This window comes from Macaca fascicularis, chromosome 15 (assembly GCF_037993035.2).
Source record: "Macaca fascicularis isolate 582-1 chromosome 15, T2T-MFA8v1.1".
NCBI classification, from domain to species: Eukaryota; Metazoa; Chordata; class Mammalia; order Primates; family Cercopithecidae; genus Macaca; species Macaca fascicularis.
Window position 1 is genome coordinate 80,146,045 of NC_088389.1, and position 16,296 is coordinate 80,162,340.

At 40.4% G+C, this 16,296-nt stretch overlaps 1 protein-coding gene and 1 pseudogene across 5 annotated transcripts in view; one reads left to right on the plus strand and one right to left on the minus strand.

Moving 5' to 3' along the window:
- ADAMTSL1 (ADAMTS like 1) overlaps positions 1-16,296 on the minus strand; it is a 979,893-nt gene that overhangs the window by 179,021 nt on the left and 784,576 nt on the right. For all 5 annotated transcript variants that reach the window (XM_045373291.3, XM_005581665.5, XM_074017425.1 and 2 more), the window contains 2 exons: positions 8,663-8,964; positions 119-248 (listed from right to left, as the gene is read on the minus strand). In XM_045373291.3, coding sequence (XP_045229226.2) covers positions 119-248; positions 8,663-8,964 — 432 coding nt within the window. The remainder of the gene's footprint in view (positions 1-118; positions 249-8,662; positions 8,965-16,296) is intronic.
- On the plus strand, positions 3,152-3,925 carry LOC141408654 (ras-related protein Rap-1b-like; annotated as a pseudogene).

Here is a 16,296-nt window from a genome sequence, read left to right on the forward strand (position 1 = left end):
GATGCTAATTGGTTTTCAAAACATTGCGTAACAATAAGTGTTTCAGTCTTGCCCACTGAAAGATGCACCCAGTTCTGTACGTGCCCCTGGGCAGCAGGGCAGGCCACACATCCCTTACCTTGCTGGGCAGGGATCCAAATTGCAGGATTTCAGGAGCTGTGGGGGCCGGCGGCTGGTCACGCACAGGTTCTCATCAGCAGGCTCCTGAGTCTGTTTGTTCAAGCAGCTCACCACAGCCTCCTGGACACCTGGGTACAAATCACACGGTCAGGCCAGAGTGCAAAGTGGGTGTGTGTGTGTGGGGGTGATGAAGTGTGGACAAGGCAGCTGGCGGGAGGTCCCTCTGATCTGTAGGACTCTCGCTGCATGTCAGAGATGGCAGTTTAAAGCCCGGGACTGCCAATCTTGTCAAGCATCACTCGAGCTGGGAGAAAGTACTCATAAGCTTGCTGCCTCTGGGAGCATGCTCCTTGAGGGGGGCAACTCCCCCACAGAAGACAGGCTGCTACCTAGACTCTTGAAATGCTTAAAAAATGCCACGAGGCTAATGCCATCAATGCTGGAACGTGATAATTCAATGCACAAGGAGCACAGGGTGACAAAAAAGGGCCTAAGAACTTCACATCTTGTATTTTAATCGATAGGAGTTTGTTGTATTTGGAAGGGAGGCCCAAGGTCATGTTTTATATCCAGAATTCTGTAAACTGCTGGGCTCTTGAGGTCTTGAATCTAGGACTCCAGTCTTTGCTCTTTTCCTTCTGATTCTGGTTCATTTCTTTTGTGACCTAAAGCAGCCTTGGAAGTTGGAACAAAGAAAGAGAATAAAATGCATAATAACCACAGCTATGGAAAACAACCTCTCCACTGACACCCACACGCCCTGACTCAGTGCTAGTGAAACAGCAGTTTGAGCAGTGACTGGCACACTGGGAAGTTCTCCAAGGTGGTCTGCAGGGCCCTTGGGGAGACGCTTATTTTTATTTTACTTTATTTTTTAGTTGTTTTTCAAGGCAGAATCTCGCCCAGGCTGGAGTGTAGTGGCACGATCTCAGCTCACTGCAACCTCTGCCCCCTGAGTTCAAGCGATTCTCCTGCCTCAGCCTCCTGAGTAGCTGGGATTACAGGTGTGTGCCACCATGGCCGGCTCATTTTTGTGTTTTTAGTAGAGATGGGGTTTCACCATGCTGGTCAGTCTGGTCTTGAACTCCTGACCTCAAGTGATCTGCCCACCTCTGCTTCCCAAAGTGTTGGGATTACAGGCATGAGCCATTGCACCTGGCCCCCTTGTGGAGACATTTAAATGAGCAATGTAATAGCCAGACATTTCATTTTGATGCCCAGTCATAATAACAATAGCTAACATTTACAGGATGACCATTATTAACCAGGTACCAAGGCTAAGAGCTTGGCATGCATCATTATTAACTGGGTACCAAGGCTAAGAGCTTGGCATGCATCAACAATTGCACAAAGTAAGCACTATTTTTATCCCCATTTTACAGATCAGAAAACAGGCTGGGAAGGGTGAAGAGACCTGCTTAAGGTCATACAGCTGTAAATGGTAAAGCTGAGGATGGCTGTGCCCTTAGCACTGACCAACAGACTTAATATTTAAAAACATTAAGAGGCTGTCATATCTGCTTCCCTGGAGATCTTTAGGAATAACCTAGGCATTTGTCTGGAATCATTTCAGCAGAGTTCAGTTTAAGAGGCAAGACAGGACATTCTCACTAATTTGCCTTCAGCCATACATAGCTGTGTATATAAAGATACTTACATTTAAAGATACCTATCTATAGCTGGACATTTATATATAGTTATAGCAGAGTCTGGGACTATCCATGTACTTAGCAATATATATAAATACACACATATTGCCTTGCTTTATTTTCTGCACTGCTTCATCAGACGCTACCTAGTATAGTACAGTTGACCCATCATGCTGCTCTCCTCCTACGTACCCTGTGTTTCTCCAAGAAGTCATCAGCTCAATCATCGGCTAATACCTGCTAGGCGGATGTGACATTAATCTAGTCCACTTAGGAAGACCATCATTTAAAAAGTGACTCAACTGGAGTCCAAATCATCTTTCTTCCTTGTAAGTCTGAGAAATTAAACATTAAAAAAAAAAAATGACAAAGTCGGGTGCACTGGCTCATGCCTGTAATCCCAGCACTTTGGGAGGCCAGGGTGGGCGGATGACCTGAGTTCAGGAGTTCGAGGCCAGCCTGGCCAAAATGGTGAAATCTCATCTCTACTAAAAATACAAAATTAGCCAGCTGTGGTGATGCACACCAGTAATCCCAGCTACTCAGGAAACTGAGGCGGGAGAATTGCTTAAACCTAGGAGGTGGAGGTTGCAGTGAGCTGAGATCACACCATTGCACTCCAGCCTGGGTGAGAAGAGCAAAACGCCGTCTCAAAAATAAATAAATAAAAATAAAAAATGAATCACAATATTTACCCTGTGGCTGTGATGGTATCTTTATATTTTCTTTTTTCTAAATTGTTTATGAGCTTTGAAATTTAATTTAAATATATCATGGCCAGTTCAGGGTGCAGCATTTGAGATTTCTATCAGACATTCAAATTATTGCATTATATTCTGTAATGCTGACTGCAGGGTGTTCTCCTGGTTGCAGCTCGGATGAGCCATTTGAAATTCATGGCATGATGACACAGCCAAACACTGCATAAGAAACTGTTGATATAATCACTGATACTTCCCACTGGAATAGTCTAGCATTATTAAGGTAGTGACGAGAAGTCACTGGATGTAGCTTTCTACCCCATACAGAATCTAGAGCTGTGGTTATCTTAGAAGTTAAATTTTTAACTCATTTACCCGTTTGGTAGTATTCAAGAGATTCTAAATGAGATTCTAAAATAAAACATATTTTGGCTTTATTCGTCTGTTGAAAACCTTATGAAAAAGGGTCAACGATCCTGAGGCAGGAAGTGGGCCATGGGCTTGTCACATGCTTTACTTGAAAGTGACTGTATCAGGTGTGTGTGTGAAGGTGTGTGAGTAATGTGATCTGTGTTTCCACCTTGTGAACTCCTTCTTGATAGAACTCAGGCCCTTCTGGACACTGCCAAACCTCGCCCAGAGTCAGGTGTGTAAACCAGCTGGAGTGGCGGCGGCAGCGGCAGGACTGCTGTGGAGTCGAGAGTAGCAATCCGGAGGGAGCGTGGGGGTGATACTGGCTGCGGGGACCCGGTGACAGCGTGAGAAGTACTAGGTTTCTACAAGTTTGCATCATGCATGAGTATAAGTTAGTCATTCTTGGCTCAGGAGGCATTGGAAAGTCTGCTTTGACTGTACAATTTGTTCAAGGAATTTTTGTTGAAAAATATGATCCTATGATAGAAGATTCTTATAGAAAGCAAGTTGAAGTAGATGCACAACAGTATAGGCTTGAAATCTTGGATACTGCAGGAATGGAACAGTTTATAGCAAGGAGGGATCTGTACATGAGAAATGGACAAGGCTTTGTATTAGTTTATTCCATCACAGCACAGCCCACATTTAATGATTTGCAAGACTTGAGAGAACAGATTCTTCGAGTTAAAGACACTGATGATGTTCCAATGATTCTTGTTGGTAATAAGGATGACTTGGAAGATGAAAGAGTTGTAGGGAAGGAACAAGGTCAAAGTCTAGCAAGACAATAGAACAACTGTGCATTCTTAGATTCTTCTACAAAATCAAAAATAAATGTTAATGAGATCTTTTATGACCTAGTGCGGCAAATTAACAGAAAAACTCCAGTGCCTGGGAAGGCTCGTGAAAAGTCCTCATGTCAGCTGCTTTAAGGTACTAAATGCATTGCAGCTCTGAGTGAGGTCTGAAGAACTGTTGCCCAATTCAGCAGTGCCAGCATTCCAGCTTTGTTAAACCTACCAACATCTTAAATGGGCTTTCCTGTGGTGGGACCCCTCAAGAGGTGGATGAAAGCTACTATATCAGTTTGCACATTCTAATCACTTTCCAGTATCACAAGAGAGATTTTTCCTTATATAATAGTCCTAGAGTATGCAGCTGGTAAAAGCAGAGGCTACATCCGGTATTACTGCTAAGAGACATTCTTCATCCACCAATGTTGTACATGTATGAAAATGGTGTACTGAATACCCTACCCCTGCCTCATACTTTGTATTGGAGAGTACAATAATGTAAATCCTAAAAGCACCACTATTGTAGCATAATAAAAGAAAGTCCAAAGAGCTCCTATGTGGACTACTCCAGATAACTTTGCTTCTTTGATACTTGTAGTTTATTGTAGTTTTTGTTAAAAGAAATTTAAGGTCATTATTATTGTACAAAATAAGTGCTTTGATTAATACAGCTGTATAGTTTTTTAAATTTTTTTAAAAACCTATGGAAACAGTGATCTTGTCTTTAAAATACGATAGTCCTTTCAGTATAATGTCTTAAAGACACTGCCTTCAATATCTGTTGGGAAGGAAATGTCCAGACTTTTCAAATTTCTTATTATGTTTCCTTTTTTGTTTATATAAGGAATAATGTTTATAGTTATATGTACAGTGGGTGTCTACGACAAGAAGTGTATATTTTCAAACAATTTTTTAATGATTTAACAATTTTTACAAATCATTTTCAGGCTTCTGCAGCTGTAGATTATCACTGTGAATTGCTTCCTTGCTCATGCATAAGTGTATTTGTAATACCAAATATACAGGTTTAGTATTTTTGCCTGTTAGTGATTGTTTTACACGTGTAACATTTTGGTTGAGATGTTAAATGGTGGACGAGTACTGTGGACATGAATGTGGGAAGTAATTGTAATCATATGTAATTGGTCACAAGGCCTAATTTGCAGTAACTATTGCTGTTTTATTTAACAATGCCTTGTTGCTTTGTATGCATTAACGTTTGGATGTAAAGATTGTGTCTATCCAACAGTGAGCCACAATATTTAAACTGAGCAACCTAATGTTACAACTACTTTGAGGTGGCCAAATGTAAACTAAAAGCCTTAATTAAAGTGGTTCCATTTTGTTAAAAAAAAAAAAAAAAAAAAAAAAAAGAACTTAGGCCCTTCTAAGACTGCAAGGAATGGGGAAAGTAAGGGCTACCTTTCTAGAAAGACGCCAATAATCTCCTCCCTTAGGTTTGTCAAACACAAATTTACATTACCCTAAACCAATAATCATAGCTCAGAAATTAAAATAACTCAGGGGGTAATGAAGTGCTGAGACTAAGAAGCATTCCAGAGTTACTACATTCTAATCTAAAGTATTCTAAAACAAGGCACTAGGCCTCCCCAACGCTGTGCGTTAAATCTCTGTTGTTACGGGGACCAGTTGCCTCATCCTTCTTAGGTGGAGCCCAGGGTGGTGGGTGAAGCTAAGGACAGAAGTTCTGTCATAATTAAGGGGTATCTGGGGTCAGCCCTGTGGTCAACACTCAATACATTTTTGTAGGATGAACAAATGCAATGGCTAAAGGGCAGGGCAGTCTAAGCATAGCATGCAATTGAGGCTGAGGGAAGGTGGGAATGGGATGCCTGGGGAGCATGAACCTGGAGTGAGGGAGCCGCCCTGGAACTGGGAGTGTGGGAAGCTGGAGGAGGGAAAAATTCTGAGGGTTTCACCTTAGATTTCACAGTAGAGTTGGCCCATGGGAGGCAGGCACGACGTGAGAAGTTAGCTCATCAAGTTTGTGCTCTTTCCAAAACAGCTAATACATTCTCTTAGGAGGACATTGTAAACCGACAGAGAACATGTTTAAGCACAGTAGTTGATGATTCTGGGTTTTCCTTTCTTGACAGAAGCAAAAAGGAGAGAGGACTTGTAAGAAAAGGGGAACAACAGGTACAAGGCTTCATCTTCCATTTTTGCTGAAGTCAATGTCAAGCTTTCTCCCAGCTAGATTTTAATGTGGATTTTACTGTCTAGGAGTTCAACACAATAAAGCTGATCGGGCTCAGAGTTGCTTTCCTTGATAACACCTATCAGTTCATATGTGGGAAATTAAAATCTAACAAGGAGGTGATAGTGGGACACAGGATTCAGATCTGAGCAGGTTAGGCTCACATGCGATCTTCCAGAAAATGGGATTTTCAGTGTTTATATCTCCCAGAATAGCATAATTGTTACATGATATTTGATGACAGCTCAGGGAAACGCAGCCACCAACTACAGACTAAATTACTAACTAGTTCCTTCTGGTTGCTACCTCTGCTAGGTGAAAGGTTACTTTTATGTCTATCCAATTTCATCTCTTGAGATTACAAAAACAATAAAATTAGCCTGATCGGCCCTGCAACCCAAAATTGATTTAAAATCTATTTATTAATCCCGCACATTTTTTGTTGGCTTCAGCAGAAATAATTAAAAATATATATTACCTTGTGGGTTACATCTTGGTGAAACATCAAAGTTGATAACACAGTAAAATCTTACTGCCAAACAAAGACTTGAAAAATATACATGTCCTATATACCAAAATAATTTTTTAGTGCATATGGGCATCATATGGACCATATAACCCAAGCATATTTTCATCACTTTGGAATTTTCAACTCTCATATTTTAGGCATAAATATATTACCTTGGCACAGTGACATAACTGAAGGTAAGTGTGTTCAGTTGTTGACATTTAAAGACCCAAGAAATTTCAGTAACTTACCCTGCCTTGGATATAAAGGATGTACAATTTATGTTATATAAAAACACTTCGTTTCTACAGGTAGAGATCAATTGTATCTCAAACATCCAAGTCTTATTTCTAAATCAATATCTTCTGAAAACATTTTAAATTAAATACATTCCACATACACTCGACACTTCGAATTTTATACCCTTGGTTGGTCAGCAGAATGGTTAGACTCTTAAAGAAAAAGGTATCTGGTTATTTATATATTCCATTACTGCATCTATTTTTTCCATCTGTTCATAAAGTTCCAGGCTTGACTTGTAACTGAGAACCATAACTGAGAGATCATAAATAATGTTTTAAAGCACATTTGTTTTAGACTAGAAATAATGATCATTCAATTCAGGTGATCATGGAAATTGGGGATGAAAGCACAACCATCTGAATTCTGAGTCATCTGTTATGTTGGAAAGAAGCAACTGTAGCCACTGGCTAACAGCCTTTCTACCTGATCTCTCAGCTCCTGCCCAGGCTCCAGAGATCACCAAAGCTTATTTAACACTTCTCTCTCATTAAGCGTGAAAGAAAAGATGTCCTCAAAGTGAGTGAAGAGTCCCAAATGAACACAGTTACATTCACCAAGTTCCAGGAAACTGTCTTCCAGAATCATTTGTTTTAACATAAGAATTTAGGTTTTAACATACCAGGGCTCTCCATTAAAACACTTCAGAATTCCAGGGTTTGAAACTGGAAGACGTGGAAACAAACACGAACCTCAAGGTCAGGACTATTAAATGCTTACAAAAGACCTGCTGGAGAAAATTGATTCTTTGCTAGTACTTGTTCCACTATTCATTCCTTTTCAACTACATGTGAACAGTGTGGCACATTTATTCTTACGTTCTCAATCACGACAAAAGACGCATTTTCAAAGTTTCCAAAATGTCATGGTTTAGAAAACAGTTTTGGGAAATCATTTTAGTACTTTTTTCCACCGACTATTAAGAATCTTTGCTGAGAAAACAGAATCCTAGCATGCCCAAAGGGGTTACTAATAGCCAGGGAAAGATCTGGCACTTCCTCATCTATTAAAATCTCTCTTGGGATTAGACATAGGAGATGGTGTCAATATTAATCTACCGTATTTTTAGAGCGGGAAGAAAGATCGTGATCTTGAAGAATCAATTGTTGATTTCAATGCCTTCCTCTGCCACTACAATCCTGTTCATAACATCTGAAAGAGTCACTGAATCTACTGTTCTATCACCATTGAATACACCAAGGAGAACCATGTGTGGAAACATTTAACATGAGTTAACTAATACTCATAATGAGAAAGCTTCAAGAATTCTCTAGGTGCTTAAAGAAGTATGGTATGATGGAAAGACACTAGACAGAGAAAGGAACACTTTGTCCTACTCCCAGCTCTGTTGCTCACCAGCTGTATGATCTTGAACAAATCACTTTGTTCCTCTGACTCTTAGTTTTCTCATCTGTAAGATGGGGATGGGGTCAGACTTTGATCTTTAAACTCCTTTCCAGCTCCAGGTAACCACCGTATCAGTTACCTTTTAGACACCCTTCCTCGAGATGTAAACAGATTATTACTTTGGGCAATCAGCTGAGTACATCAGAGGGACTCCAACTAGTTCTTGGGTCTTGGTTCACATGGCATGCACTGAGGCAAGGGCAGAGATCAATAAAACAATGTTGAGAGCACTGCCAGGTCAGTGTCAACTGTGTTTCTCAGCTAGATACACGATGATATGTTGCAAGACATCAGAATGACAACTAAAAGCCAAAGCATTTGTTGTACTGGCCACTCACAGCTGACAGTCTGAGAGCCACTGGAGCCAAGAAAGAAATACATCTGTGTTTCATTGAGTGTGCTTTACATTTAGAATGGCTGCCTCCCCTCCTCGTCCTACTTATCATTCTTGGATTTGAGGCAGTCCCATGACCCAGCTGCACGCAGGAAGAGAAGAGAGAGAAAAAGAGCAAGAAGTTGGCGGGGATCTGAGCCAGAGTCCCCTTTCTTACCTCCTCCACAGGACTCGGAGCACTTGGTGAACCCCTCGTACTCCCAGTCATACAGCTCGTCGAAATCCTGCAGGCCACCGAAGAGCCCATCTGTCTCGTCTGGGTTGAACTCAGGAATTTCCCCACTGCATGGGCCTGCATAACAGGCACGCTGGGATGCTGGCTTGGGCCCTTCACACTCATCAACAGGCAGGTCAGCCACGGACTGAGAGAAAGACAGGAGCACCTGGCACCTGACTATTCGCACCTGGGTCCCCACACCACAGGTGACTGTGCAGGCCGACCAGGCCTCTGGGATGAACCTGCAGTCAGCAAGCAAACAAGAGGACAGGATGAGAAGCCCCAGGCAGGAGGCCATGGGGGTTGTGAGGGGCTGCATCCCACCTGCCTCCACTGCCCAGAACTGTCCCAGGGGTGCTCAGGGCTCCTCCACCCTGTCCAGTGATGGTGCTTCAGTTTAGTTCATAAGCGATTTTGCCACTGTCTCTGGGTTGCTTGCTTCATGAAGGTCACATGAACTCCCAGCTGCAAGACATTCCAGAGACCACCTGCTTGCTCCCTGCTTTGCACCCACAGTGGAAGCTCTTCCAAGCAGGGAATTGGTGGTTTCTTCTCCTCGCTCTAAATTCCAGTGAGATAGGAATTTGTTTTACAAGACCCCACTAATAAAATAGGATGCTGGAAAGAAGACGGCCAGATCCTGTCAAACCAAGATGGCAACGAAAGCGACCTCTGGTTGTCCTCACTGCTCATTAATACACTAATTATAATAGATTAGCATACTAAAAAGACACTCCCACCAGTTCCACGGCAGTTTACAAATGCCATAGCAATGTCTGGAAGTTACCCTATATGGTCTGAAAAGGGGAGGATCCTCAATTCCAGGAATTCTCCATTCCTCTCCTGGAAAACTCATGAATAATCTACCCCTAGTTTAGCATATGATCAAGAAATAACCATAAAAATAGCCAATCAGCAGCCCCCAGGGCTGCCCTGCCTATGGAGTAGCCACCCTTTTATTCCTTTACTTTCATAAATTTGCTTTCACTTTGCTCTGTCAGCTAGCTCTTGAATTCCTTCCTGCATGAAGCCAAGAACCCATGAGGTCCCACCAAGGCTGGACCTCAGTTTGGGGTTTGCCCTGTGACACCAGCACTTGTGCCTCTTGCAAGTGGCTGGCTATTCTTATAGCAGACTGATACTGATAACGAAATAAGCCCTTGGAGATATTTAAGGAAGTTTTTTTTTTTTTTTTTTTAAATAGTCTGGGTCTCATATTCTGTAACTTTCTTTGTTCAATATGCTTCCCGAGATTTACTTATATGTATAAGAAGGTATTTTTGTGTGTAAGTTTCCAAGAATGGTGCGAAGTCTTGTTCCTTACACATTCTTTGAATTAGTCTGAGCTCCAGTTCTTTTTATATCATAGAGAAAAGCTGTGCTACAAATGTAAATCCACAGGCATACCACTGTAAATGAGAGGTTTCTCATTCAGACAAGTGTGCTCAACATCCTCACACCCAGTCCCCTAAAACAAGCCACATTAGTAAGAACTTCTGAGTTTTTCCCTAGAACGTAGAAAAATACCCAAATCTCCAAAAATGTCCTCCCACCTTCATTAATCAACCATGACCATAACTATAATGACCTTGAGAGGGACCTAGGAAAAAAAAGCCTAGAAGGAACCACTAACAGTTTCAAAAAGTTAGTATAATTCCGACAAAAACTTTGGGATAATTTTTTATTTTTCATTTTTTCCATGATCCTATTGCTTTCTCACAGGGAGTCATGCTGAGGAGGCATGCAGACCTGGCTCCTTAACCTTGACTTTGGCAGACAATGAAAGATCTGATAAGAAGGTTACAGCATTAGATGCTAGCAAGTGCAAATGGCTCCTATCTGGTTCAGGGAAATTGAAATTCTAACAGCAAACCGATCCAAGTTTTCAAACTGGAAGGAACACAACAAACATGTGGCCTGGACCTGAGCCTGGGCTTCATGTGGAACAGGGGTGGTCTGCTCAGAAGATAAGACTTCCCCCAAAACAGCACTCAGTGCTCTGAGGCATGGCAAGAGACCCTTTGAGAAAGGCCTGACCCCAGCTACCTTTGAAGAGTCATCCACGAGGAGAGAACAAAGGTCTCCATATAGCCTTGTCAGGAAGGTGAATGAGGGTAGAATGGCCACCTAGAATTATCCCAAGAAAATCTCATCACAATTTCACCTCCCTCTCACCTTTTTGACTTCTTTGTTCTACCTTTTGCACCTAGAGAACTTGGAAAAAAATGGTATCCTAAAATATTAAAAAGTCTTCTTGCTTTAAATAATGCCCCCGGCGGGAGCTTTTTAGGAATATAAAACCAAAAGCTGCCAGCAAAATCGTTTTAACCCTTTTATTACACATCCACATCCACCTGCCTGGCTCCTGTGACAAGAATCATAACAGATACACAAGCACCGAATTTTGCCACACAGGTGCAGACACAAAGGAAAACGCATGCTAAACTATTTTGTGTGTAAGAAAGACACGAAAGCAAATGATTAGCCTGCCAACTTTGACAATGGTGTGATGAATAACACTTCTTTAATAGTGTGGTACCAAATTTTGTTTTCGAATCAGAAAGATGGCAAGATCTCAAGAAGAACTGCACCCTACCAGCTTTTTCTATGCAATAAGAATTACGGTTCTGTTGCTTATAAAGAGCCCTTTTTAGGAACCATTATAACAAGGCAAGGGCTGGCAAGCTTTTTCTATAAAGGGCCAGATTGAAAATATTTTAGATTTTGCACACTGTGTGAACTCTGTTGCAACTACTCAACTCTGCCATTGTGGAATGAAATATGTAAACAAATTAGTGTGGCTGTGTTCCAATAAAACTTCAGTTTTAAAAAGGAGGTGATGGGATGGTGATGGAGGGGTCTTGATTTGGCCTGTGGACTGTAGCTTTCCAACCCCTGCTATAGGAAAAAACATTTGGTAGAGATACAAACACATTGAGATCCACAGATAATCCTCAAACTTATTTTAGGTCTTAGTTTCCATCTCTTTTCACATATATAAGCTTATGGAATATGATAAGTAGCCAACTTGATTGGTGTTTTCTAAGTGAACCCCAGATAAGATCTAGAATATAAATGATGCACAAACTAGACCCTTAGCTCTGCTTGTCTAGAATATGAATGACTTCGCATTTGATGTCATTCCAGAACCAAGAAGATACACCAAAAGCACATAAAACAGAAAGGCCATTCTACTGAAGCCCCATGAACTTGTTGCAATGGTTGAAACTTATTTTAAGGCATCATGCTTCAATTAAAACATATACACACACACATATATACATATATATGTGCGCATGCACATGTGTGTAATTTTTTACTATCTAGACATTTAGGGTTAATAGCAAAAACAATAAATGTCTGTTTTATGTCTCCCAAATGAGAGTTTTATCAAATGTAAAACAGCCTCACTGGCTTATCTCCCAATCCACTATCCTTAGGTCTTCATCGAGTTCACACCAATTAAAAACAATTTGGTTTTTAAGTGGTGCTGTCCTTTGGCAGTCATCTTAATTTCTCTAGTGCATACAGTGTATGATATAATACAATCTCTCTTACTGAAGGCAGGAGATTATGTTTCAAAAGAAAAATATCTGATAGTGCAAATGGCCAAATGAATAATAACTGTTTTTCATAGGAGGCTTTTCCCCAAGTCCCTAGATCTCCCAACTCTGTATTTACTATCTTGAGTTTTCTGGCCACAAGTGGGAGGAAGCGAGGTCAGTGAGAGGGCAGGCAAGTGAGTTAGGAGGTTTAATTCTAATGTTTAGAAGTCTCATCTTGAACAGCACTTGCTGAGCTAGAAGCTTTAAAGAGGGACCTTTAAAATAGAGGGAAAATTTTTGTTTTTAAATCACTATGTTAATCACTTTCATGTAAAAATGGACAACAAAAAGGTTAAAATTTGGGAAGTTTAAAAATTCTTTTTGTTGGCTGGGCGCTCACGCCTTAATTCCAGCACTTTGGGAAGCCGAGGCAGGCAGATCACCTGAGGTCAGGAGTTCGAGACCAGCCTGGCCAACATGGTGAAACCCTGTCTCTACAAAAACACAAAAATTAGCCGGGCATGGTGGCAGGTGCCTGTAATCCCAGCTACTAGGAAGGCTGAGGCAGGAGAATTGCTTGGGCCCGGGAGGCAGAGGTTGCAGTGAGCCAAGATTGCGCCACCACACTCCAGCATGGGTGACAGAGTGAGATTGACTCAAAAAAAAAAAAAAAAAATTCTTTTTGTTAGCACTACTACCATTGGATGAATGAAGAACGGTTTGACAAATGACTTCTTTAGAAGATGGGTGAAAACTTCAGAAGTAACTGACATGAATTCTGTATTTAGTCTTTCCTTTCAGGAAATTAAAACAACAACAACAACAACAACAAACCACACCTGGCAAATGAATGATGTATGCTTCTGGCTGGCCTATTTGCAAGCTTAATTTTTCCTTTCATTAACAAAAAATGTAGTCTTTAATTAGAGTAATTACCAGTCTCTTTTATGAAATAGAAAACAGTGACAATAAAATTCACTTGTAAAATTCCTAAGTGGTTTAAAAGTTTATTAGTGACTATTATAGAGTTAGAAGCATGCACTGAAATAATAAAAATAATCACTTTATTAATATACTGTTAAAAACAACTTACTCTTCGTTGATTAGTCTTGTGTCACCACAGATACTAGCTAGCACTAACCTCTACGTGTATGTCTACATGGTCTGTAACTAACATATTTGATATGGTTTGGTTCTGTGTCCCCACCCAAATCTCATCTTGAGATCCCATAATTTCCATGTGTTGTGGGAGGGACCTGATGAACGATGACTGAATCATGGGGGCAGGTCCTTCCTGTGCTGTTCTCGTGATAGTGAACAGGTCTCACGAGATCTGTTGTTTTAGAAAGCGGGAGTTTCTCTGCACAAGCTCTCTTTTTTGCCTGCTACCATCCATGTAAGATGTGACTTGCTCCTACTTGCCTTCCACCATGATTGTGAGGCCTCCCTAGCCATATGAAACTATAAGTCCAATTAAACCTCTTTCTTTTGTAAATTGCCCAGTCTCAGACATGTCTTTTCAGCAATGTGAAAATAGACTAATACAATGTGAAAATGGACTAATACAATGTGAAAATTAACTTTTCCTTTTATCCTATTACTTTCCTCTCTCTTCCTTTCTCATATATGTTTGTTTTAAAAATCATTGGGATGATTAAAAATAAAAACAGCTTTATAAGTGTCTTATTTTGATGCCATCACTAGTTTCATGGCCTAATTAAAAAATGCAAATTGAAACATGCAGGAAGTCTCATTAAAAATACTCAATTTAGGTACAGGTTTTCAATCTAATTACATTTCAAGCTATAAGCCAATAGGGGTTGTGGATTTCTCTTTACTTGTTTCATTTGGTGTATTTTTGTGTATGTGAGTGGTGGCATGACAATAGGGTGAAAAAAGAGAAGGGAATAAACTGAATAATATGTGAGAAAAATTAGAGTTTAAAATTGGGCACAGTGGCTCATGCCTGTAATCTCAGCACTTTGGGAGGCTGAGGTGGGAGGATCACCTGAAGTCAGGAATTCGAGACCAACCTGGAGAAACCCTGTCTCTACTAAAAATACAGAAATTGGCTGGGTGTGGTGGTATGAGCCTGTGACCCCAGCTATTCATGAGGCTGAGGCAGAAGAATCGCTTGAACCCTGGAGATGGAGGTTGCAGTGAGCTGAGATCCGCCACTGCACTCCAGCCTGCGTGACAGAGTGAGACTCTGTCTCAAAAAAAAAAAAGAACCCCAAAGATTACTGATTACTGGATATCTCTGTTAAGTGCATTCTTTCTAGGTTGTCTTAGCCTTTCATTGATTTGAGCAATTATATTTTACCACCCTGTGGTAAGAAGTGGCAGAAAATTGATAGTGCAAATGATTTTGCCCAGAGAAATACAGATTCCGTCTGGTGGAATGCAGTTGATTGTTGCCTTGTAGCTAGACCTATTTTGCATCTATTTGTAAAGTCATTTGGGCATTCATATTTGCCTAAATAAACAGGGTTCTTTTACATTTCCTTTGAATTGGCTGTAACATCTTACTGGTTCCCTCATTGGTTAATGAGGTAGGTAAAATCTTTGACAGATGTCCATTTTATATTTACACGAGAATCATGGATTCTCCCTTTTAAAAATCTTACCATTAACAAGTGACCACAAAGGGATCTGGAAATAGTGTATTGGAAAAAGAAAATATTTCATAAATAATTCTACTCTGAATTGACCAAAAAGTCTTTTCCATAAATATGTTATTTAGGACCAAAAATTTTACATACTTTATTGGTAAAATATGTAATTCCATATTGCCTCATCATATTTTTAACCCAATCTTCATTCTTACATGTATTTTTTAAACTTTGAAAAGTTGATCCTTCTCCTGATTCTGGGCAATCCTTGAGACATTAATGGAGTAAAAGCCTTAGGATAAAGTGCAGTTAACTAAACCTAAGCTTCACATTTTGGCATCTGAAGAGGCTTTTGGATAAATAGGGAAAAAAATTGCTACTGGATGAGAAAGAAGCTTGAAAGAGAGAAAAGGAAACACCTTCTTTGTATTTCTACTCTTATCTACTTCCTTTTTTTTTTTTTGAGACGAAGTCTCGCTCTGTCTCCCAGGCTGGAGTGCAGTGGCCTGATCTCAGGTCACTGCAAGCTCCGCCTCCCGGGTTCACGCCATTCTCCCGCCTCAGCCTCCCGAGTAGCTAGGACGACAGGCGCCCATCACCATGACCGGCTAATTTTTTTGTATTTTTAGTAGAGACGGGGTTTCATCGTGTTAGCCAGGATGGTCTCCATCTCCTGACCTCATGATCTGCCTGCCTTGGCCTCCCAAAGTGCTGGGATTACAGGCGTGAGCCACTGTGCCTGGCCTCTACTTCCCATTTTTACACGAGATCTTCTGATCTCGTGTAAAAACTCTTTAGTTCTTTAATGCCTCTCAATGATGTCAAAAAGAAAGATTTAAATAAACCCTCTAAGATAAGTAAACAAACACCATTTGGAATGCTATAATGGAAGGCAAACTCTTCAATTGAATCACTTTAGTAATTTTAAAATTACTTGTAAAATCTATAATATTAAGGCAATCTTAAAATATAGCTGGAGCATTAAAGTTTTGAGAAAATACTTATCCAAATATCCCACACATTTACTTAGAACCATGCCTAAATCAATCCACATAAATGAGAATCTACTTATTAGGAAAGATCTTTACTCAAGGATATTTGATCTGAATGTGGAATTATGAAAATATTTCTCAACTGCTGTTGTTTACAACTCTCTGGAACTGCAAATAATTCATGCTAGTTATGCAACTCATATTGAGGTCTCCAAGCAAAATTTTTCAAAGGTTCTAGGACATCACTCCTCACAACATCTGACAGCACCACTTCTTTTCATAGATTTCTCAAATCCTCAAGTGTCATGCCTAGGCTATGAGGCATTTTCAGCACTGTAAGGTGCCCCAGTAGAATAATCAAAAACAGAATGATCCTGAAAATTAAAATAAAACAAATAATTTTGAAGCAGCCACCAATACAACTA